Genomic DNA, 8,910 nt, shown 5'->3' with positions numbered 1-8,910 from the left:
TTTGAGTAAGAAGAGCTGTCGGGTTAGGAGATGAGGTTGAGATAAATTGAAGTCTGAGTTCATGAGTAAGGAGAAGAGAATGTAGTTCAGAGGATGAGGGAGGGGTGGTTCTAGTAGTGACAGAGGTCACAAAACTTTCATATTCAGATCCAAGACCAGCAAGAACAATAAGAACTAGCTCATCATCTGCAACAGGATGACCAATGGCTGCTAGTGAATCAGATAAAGTTTTGAGTCGAAGAAGATACTCAGAAACAGAGAGAGAGCCTTTCTTTGAAGTTTGGAGTTGAAGTTTCAAGTTCATAAGTCTAGCAGAGTTAAGAGAAGAGAAGGTTTGTTCAAGTGATTCCCACACAGCTTTGGAAGAGGTTAGGCCAAGAACTTGAGCTAAAATAGGCTCTGTTAGAGTAGCATTGAGCCAGGAGAGAAGCATTTGGTCCACTCTGTACCAGTAAACATACTCAGGATTTGGAATAGAGGAAGAACCAGTGGATGAAGAAGGAAGAGTAGGAGATGGTGGGGGAAGAGAGCCATCAACAAACTTGAAGAGGTCTTGAGAATGAAGGATAGGTAGGAGTTGGCTTTTCCAGAGAAGATAGTTTGAATTATCAAGACGAATGGAAATGAGATTGGCAATGTTGGTTAAGGTAGGAAGAGTAGAGATAGTAGTGGAAGGTGTTAGTATTTTTCAATACTAATGGTTATGTGGACCTAATATGAGGTTCATAATATATAATATGTTGGCTATTTCGATTGAGGGTCCTTAGTGGTCTAATTAATTATTATGTGGACCTATTTAATATCAGTTATATTGTGTGGGGGGCATATTATAGATATGCATTGTGTAGAGCCCTTGAGTATTATTACTAAAGAATGATGGGATCTTTGGTAATAATTTGGATAACTTCCAATAACTGGTTGGGAGTTCCGATTCATAAATGGGCAAATCCCTGAACCAGACAGATATAACTCTGATTTTGTTCTCTTCCCATTAAGACAAAATTACTACAGAGATCTCTCTAGGTTTGGAAGATTTTGCTTCATCATCATCATGGCTTCTAATGATTCAGGTTAGTAAATCATTTAAATTTCATCTCTCTGTTCATCAAATATGACTCCTGGATTTCATTGTTTAGACTTGATAATATATTTGATTCTTGTTTATAATGATGATATATCCCAACAAGTGGTATCAGAGCCACTATTTGTATGAATTTTTGAGATGATTTTATGTGTTCTGTTCACCATATTTGTGATGTTTAAGATAATTCGTAAGAAACTGTTTTACCTTTAGATTATCCCTAAATCTGTTAGTTTATGTGACTATTTGGGAGATCTAATATTTTATAGAACATCAGTAACTACCTTTATTTTTAATAATAAAGATCTTGAATGTTATCTTCCGTGATTCGGTTGATTTAGGGAGGAATAATAGAAATCGTAGTTATTTTTCCCTTATTCCTCTCCCCTTATCTCTATTTGAATATTTGGGTAGTTGAGAGATATTGGGGTAGATAATATTCTTATAAATTCTCTGATGATTATTACTTTTGAAGAGAAAATTAAGTATTAGATACTGTTAATTTGGTTTAATGATTCTGTTAAGTGATTTAGGGATACATAAATACTTGATTAATTTTTGTCTCCCCTAATATAAAATTATATTATGTTAATAACTTTTAATAGAGATTCCGCTATATAGTATCCCTCTCTCATGGAATTATGAATCAAAATTATTCTGGATACAGTAACATTTTTTAATACTTTTGGTTCCAAATATTTAGTTATATGTTTGGTTGATTATTATGGATGTTTAATTAAATTTGGGTGGAATTTCAAAAATGTCTCTGTTTATACATATATTTGAAATTCTTTATTTGATTATCATGAATTGACATTTGTTATACATGAAATATATTGATATATGTTGATACATATTGATAACCATTGTACATAAGGTTAGGCTATTAATTTAATCTTGTATCAAAATATTATTATTTTATTTTCACAAGAACTTAGATGGTTATTGCACTGATTATGACATTGAACTGACATGTCACCAAAGTGACCCCTGTTGGGTAAAATGTCATAGTTGATGCAGATAAACATGTCTTAGTCCATGTGAAGTGATCGGCCCAAAGGAAGGTCACTTTTACCGGTCTCAGGGAAGCCTTAAATTGCCTTATGACGAGGGTATGTGGTATACTTAGTTGTCATGCGAATATTATGTCGGTCCAAAGAAAGGCATAATATTTGGCAGATCTTGTACCAATATCCGAGAGTATCACTAGTATGTTACTGTCTCTGTCCAAAGACTAGGTAGTAATGTTACACTTGATATCTTGAAATGGGCCCACAAATTGCAACTTTTGTTGTTTTCAATTGTTGTTAATTTTTGTCTGATGTAATTTGAACTCTAATTGAGCATATATGTATTTTGTTATTCTTTATTTTATAGTATCTGCAGTATCTGCAAACATGAACAACATTCCTGTGCTTAACGGCACAAATTTCAAGAAATGGAAAAAGCACGTGATGATTGTGCTTGGTTGTATGGATCTAGATGTTGCTCTCAGGACTGACCGCCCAGCACCTCTGACAGACTTAAGTAACTCTGAACAGAGGGTCGCTTTTGAAAAATGGGAAAGGTCTGACCGTATGAGCTTAATGATCATGCAAAACTCAATTCCGGACTCAATAAGCAGTGGCTTGACTGAGACGAGTGCTAAGGAGTTCCTTAAGCAACTTTCTGATCGCTTCACAGCGAGTGAGAAGGTGGAGATAAGCACTGCATTAACAAAGCTTGTCACCATGCGGTACAAAGGAAAGGGGAACATAAGAGAGTACATTATGGAGAAGTCTAATCTGGTTTCCAAACTCAGGGAACTCAGATTGGAACTATCAGATGACATCCTTGTTCATTTGATCCTCATTTCACTTCCTGCTCAATATAACACACTGAAGATCTCTTACAATACTCAGAAGGATAAATGGAGTTTGAATGAGCTTATAGCACTGTGTGTTCAGGAAGAAGAGAGGATCAATAGGGAGATGTCTGAAAGTGCTCACTTAGCCTCGACCTTAGGAGTCAAGAAGTTTGCTAAGCGAAACAAAACTAAAGGTAAAGCAACTGCAGTGGGTGGAACATCACAGACTAAAGCAAAAGAAATACAGGTCTCAGGACCTTCCTGTTTCTTTTGTAAAAAGACTGGTCATGTGAAGAAGGATTGTTCAAAATTCGCCGCTTGGCGTGCTAAGAAGGGTATATTTCTGAACTTTGTTTGTTCTGAAGTTAATTTAGCTATTGTACCAAGTGACACATGGTGGATAGATACAGGAGCTACTACTCACATTAGTGTCACTATGCAGGATTGTCTCCACTACCGAACGCCGTCTGATGGTGAAAGATACATCTTCGTGGGCGATGGAACTATGTTTAAAGTGGAAGCTATTGGTGTTTTTAGAATTCAATTATGTACTGATTTTTATCTGTATTTAGAAAATACTTTTGTTGTACCGTCATTTAGACGGAACTTAATTTCTGTTTCTTGTCTGGACAAATCTGGTTTTACTTGTTCATTTGGAAATGGATTATTTAGTATTTCTCTAAAGTCTGATATTGTTGGTACTGGTAACTTAATTGATAAATTGTATCTATTAAACACCATAAAGTCTAATTGTGATGAAAATTTACATATTAGCACTTTGGGTACAAAGCGGAGATTAGCTAATGAGAATTCCAGCATATTGTGGCACAAACGATTAGGTCACATCTCTCAGGAGAGAATCAAGAGACTTGTGTCTGAAGGAATTCTTGACTCCCTTAACGATTCTGAATATAAAATTTGCATAGAATGTGTTAAGGGCAAACAAACAAACAAACGAGGTAAAGGCGCATATAGAGCTACTCAACCGTTGGAACTAATACATACAGATATATGTGGTCCATTTCCTAAGGCATCATCGAATGGACAACGTTATTTTATTAGTTTCATCGATGATTACTCGCGCTATGGATACCTTTACCTTATCCAGGAGAAATCAGAATCACTGGACAAGTTTCAAATCTTCAAAGCTGAAGTTGAAAACCAACTCGGCAAGAAGATTAAAGCTGTCAAATCTGACCGTGGAGGTGAATACTACGGCAGATACGACGGTTCAGGAGAACAACGTCCAGGACCATTCGCCCAATATTTGAGTGAGTGTGGTATAGTCCCTCAATACACCATGCCGGGAACTCCAAGTCAAAATGGTGTAGCTGAGAGACGAAACCGTACCCTCAAAGACATGGTACGAAGCATGATTAGTCATTCTTCTTTACCAGAGTCACTATGGGGCGATGCCCTAAAAACTGCAGTTTATATATTGAATAGAGTACCAAGTAAAGCAATAACTAAAACCCCTTACGAGTTATGGACAGGCAAGAAACCTAATATTAGGCACTTGCATGTTTGGGGTTGTCCAGCTGAGGCTAGGCCTTACAAGCCTAACGAAAGGAAACTGGACTCGAGGACAATTAGTTGTTATTTTGTTGGTTACTCTGAAAGATCGAGGGGTTATAAATTTTATGATCCCTCAAACAAGGCATTCTTCGAAACAGGGAACGCTAAGTTCATTGAGGATGTTGATTACAGTGGGAGTAGTCAAAATAAAGGAATTGTATTTGAGGAGGAGTATGCAAATACTTCTCCTATAGTCACTACTGACAATGATCAAGTCATAGTACCTCTCATTGTTCAGCCCGTGAATCAAGGTATTTCATCAAATACAATCATACAGACTAATCCTGTAGTAGATGAGGAACCCTTCCCTATACAAGCTGGACAAGCACCTTTGGAAACAGAGGAAGTAACTGTGGAAGTCCCAAATCAACAACCTCAAGTTGAGGAGCCACTTAGAAGATCCACTCGAGAAAGAAGAAAGGCAATTTCTGATGATTACATTGTCTATCTTAATGAGCACGAATATGACTTTGGATTGGAAAACGATCCAACTTCTCTTGATGAAGTCAAAACGAGCTCAAATTGTGAAAAGTGGATTGAGGCCATGAAGGAAGAGTTAAAGTCTATGGCTGACAACGATGTTTGGGATCTTGTCGAGTTAACTAAAGGGGCGAGGCCAATTGGTTGCAAATGGATTTTTAAAACCAAAAGAGACTCAAAAGGTAACGTTGAAAGAGATAAAGCACGTCTTGTCGCTAAAGGCTTTACACAGAAGGAAGGAGTCGACTTCAAAGAGACATTCTCGCCAGTCTCTACGAAGGATTCTCTAAGGATTATCATGGCTCTGGTAGCTCATTATGATTTGGAGCTTCACCAAATGGACGTAAAAACAGCGTTTCTTAATGGAAACATTGAAGAAACCATATATATGATACAACCTGATAATTTTGAGTCGAGTAGCTCAAAACAGCTTGTATGTAAGTTAAAGAAGTCCATTTATGGCTTAAAGCAGGCGTCCCGACAATGGTACCGGAAATTTGATGAGGTTATTACCTCCTTTGGCTTTAAGGAAAATATCATTGATCAGTGCATATATCTCAAGACGAGTGGGAGCAAATTCATTATCCTGGTGTTGTATGTAGATGATATTCTACTAGCAAGCAGTGATATAGGCATGTTGCATGAAACTAAGGTATTTCTTTCAAATAATTTTGAAATGAAAGACCTTGGAAATGCTTCATTTGTTTTGGGTATTCAGATAGACCGAGATCGCTCAAAAGGCATCCTCAGTCTTTCTCAAAAGGCTTATATCGATAAAGTTCTCCAACGCTTTGGCATGGAAAAGTGTTCACCAGGAGACACACCTGTGGCAAAAGGTGATAAATTTAGTTTGCTCCAATGTCCAAAATTGAATCTTGAGAAGAAGGAAATGGAGGCGATCCCATACTCGTCTGCAGTTGGGAGTCTTATGTATGCACAGGTCTGTACACGTCCAGATTTGGCCTTTATTGTAGGAATGTTGGGCAGATATCTGAGTAACCCAGGTCTAGATCATTGGAAGGCCGTAAAGCGGGTTATGAGATATTTACAGAGGACGAAGGATTACAAGCTCACCTTCAGGAGAAACGATCACCTAGAGATCGTAGGATACTCCGATTCAGATTTTGCTGGATGTATTGATAGTAGAAAATCAACATCCGGATACATTTACATGATGGCTGGAGGAGCTATTTCTTGGAAAAGTGTTAAGCAAACTCTTATAGCCTCTTCAACCATGGAAGCAGAGTTCATAGCTTGCTTTGAAGCATCTAATCATGCTATATGGCTTCGAAATTTTGTCTCTAACTTGAAATTGGTCGATAATATTGAACGACCAATGAAGATTTATTGTGACAATAAGGCAGCCGAGTTGTACTCAAAGAACAACAGAAGCTCTTCGAAGTCTAAGTACATCGACATAAAGTATCTTGCGGTAAAAGATCGAGTTCAGAATGGTTTAGTGTGCATTGAGCACATTGACACAAACTCCAATATAGCTGACCCGTTCACTAAAGGTCTACCGCCTAAAGTGTTTTGTGAACATGTGGTCCGTATGGGGATTCTAGGACCCCTTGATATTATTGATTAGTGGGAGTTTATTTGTTCATTTTATTGGATCCTTCAGTTTATGTTCTTTGAACTTAACGGTATTTTGTATTAATCTTGTACAAGTTTTAAGTTTTAATAAAAGTATGTATTTCATCTCAATATTTTGAACTTCAGTACTACAACTTTCTATTGAGGAATCATTTGGAGAAAGTTGGACTCTGTGGAGTCGCTGGATTAGTTGGAAATAGGCATGTATAGATCACATAACATGTAATTTCCAAGCTACACATCCACACTTGATCTATGTTGTTAATTACATTAGTAATGTGACCATTAAAGGTCTAGTCATGAACAAATGCGACGAACGCCGTTTTGATCCTTTGCTGATGTGATTAATGAACCAGATTGGACGTGATATTTCTAAGCTCAGAAATAGCCTTTTATGCGCGCACTAAAGTTTTTCGTATTATATAACTCAGAATCATATAAAGTCCAAGTGGGAGATTGTTAGTATTTTTCAATACTAATGGTTATGTGGACCTAATATGAGGTTCATAATATATAATATGTTGGCTATTTCGATTGAGGGTCCTTAGTGGTCTAATTAATTATTATGTGGACCTATTTAATATCAGTTATATTGTGTGGGGGGCATATTATAGATATGCATTGTGTAGAGCCCTTGAGTATTATTACTAAAGAATGATGGGCTCTTTAGTAATAATTTGGGTAACTTCCAATAACTGGTTGGGAGTTCCGATTCATAAATGGGCAAATCCCTGAACCAGACAGATATAACTCTGATTTTGTTCTCTTCCCATTAAGACAAAATTACTACAGAGATCTCTCTAGGTTTGGAAGATTTTGCTTCATCATCATCATGGCTTCTAATGATTCAGGTTAGTAAATCATTTAAATTTCATCTCTCTGTTCATCAAATATGACTCCTGGATTTCATTGTTTAGACTTGATAATATATTTGATTCTTGTTTATAATGATGATATATCCCAACAGAAGGAACAGGGGAAGAAGGAGTAATAGAGATTGGGTCAGCTGGACTTTCGAGAATGGGTGGGTTAGATTGTTCGATTGGAGTTGCCATGGAAGCAAGAAGAAGAAGATGAAGACAGCAAGAAAAGGAGAGAGGAAGAAGATGGCACTGAAAACTTTAAGATCTTTTAGCTTGATACCACGAAGAATGTTGGAGACTAAAAGGATACCCTCACAAGTAGGGCAGCTGAGTTTATATAGAAGAATACATAGGGTTATGAGTTACAAGAATGCCCTTGATCAAGGGACAAAAACAAATAAGAACATTCACACTCTTAACACACACTTAACACTAACATAATCATCATTAACACTTAACAATCATCTCCTATAGCTGAAGTCGACGTCAGATTTGTTTTCTGTAACTTAACAAAGAACGAACAGCGGGTATTTATAGGTCTAGAGATAATCCGATTCGATGATATTATCATACTAAACTGCACTGAGAATATGAACTCCGGTAAAACCTATACGTACTTTTCACCTCCATCTAAGATTCTACCTCGTAGATATGACTACGTAATGAAAGTCGATGATGATGCGTTCGTAAGATTGGTTCCATTGGGATTGTCTCTGAAACCTTTACCTAGAACAGACTTATATTATGGATTTGTAATTCCTTGTACTAGTCAAAACCCATTTGTTGATTACATGTCAGGAATGGGGTTTTTGTTATCGTGGGATCTAGTCGAATGGATGAGAGAATCTAGTATACCGGCTAATTACACAAACCGACCAGAAGATAAGCTAGTTGGGAAATGGTTGAAGATGGGGAATAAAGGAAAGAACAGGTTTTCAAATAAACCTGCTATGTATGAGTATCCTGGTACAAATTGTAAGTGTTCACACCAACTTATACCAGAAACTCTGGCAGTTCATCGGATTAAGAGGTGGGATCAGTGGCTAAATGTACTAACCTTCTTCAATGTAACAAAGTTGCTTAAGCCTTCAAAATTGTATCATCTTGGTTGAAGCTTTAGGACATAGTTTTTTTTTTACATTGTTTACATCCTCTGTAAAGGCGTAAAAGACTTGATTTAGGATTAAACCATATACTAATTTGATCACATGACAAGAACTTTTAAACGAAATCGATTCCAGACAGATTTATGAATATTTGTTTTTTTCTAACGCGTGATGTCTGACTCATCTGAGTGACTAATGTGGGTTGATTTGGGCCATTTGAGTCAAAAGATTCAGATTCAAACAAAGAGAAAATAAAAGACCACCTAAGTCATCCCTAAGTGAAATGACTTCAGTAAGGAAAATCTAGATTCCAAGATTAAGAAACTAGATCACAATATATGTAGTTAAGGGCATACCGTGAGA

At 36.9% G+C, this 8,910-nt stretch overlaps 2 protein-coding genes across 2 annotated transcripts; both read left to right on the top strand.

Annotated features, from left to right (window-relative positions):
• The first annotated feature begins 975 nt into the window (after positions 1-975).
• On the top strand, positions 976-3,047 carry LOC147564090 (uncharacterized). The gene is made up of 3 exons (XM_086645735.1): positions 976-1,070; positions 2,459-2,995; positions 3,028-3,047. Exons 1-3 carry the CDS (start codon positions 1,052-1,054, stop codon positions 3,045-3,047), a joined length of 576 nt encoding a protein of 191 aa, XP_086501861.1. The 5' UTR covers positions 976-1,051.
• Positions 3,048-8,031: 4,984 nt separating this feature from the next.
• Positions 8,032-8,553, top strand: LOC147564089 (uncharacterized). The gene has a single exon (XM_086664682.1). It carries the CDS (start codon positions 8,032-8,034, stop codon positions 8,551-8,553), a length of 522 nt encoding a protein of 173 aa, XP_086520808.1.
• Positions 8,554-8,910: the final 357 nt, after the last annotated feature.

The sequence above is a fragment of the Eschscholzia californica genome, unplaced genomic scaffold, assembly GCF_041429995.1.
Source record: "Eschscholzia californica isolate CP2 unplaced genomic scaffold, dmEscCali1.0.p SCAF_1, whole genome shotgun sequence".
In the NCBI taxonomy this organism is placed as follows: domain Eukaryota; kingdom Viridiplantae; phylum Streptophyta; class Magnoliopsida; order Ranunculales; family Papaveraceae; genus Eschscholzia; species Eschscholzia californica.
Note: the sequence above shows the minus strand (reverse complement) of the source record. Positions and strands in the feature narration are given on the sequence as shown.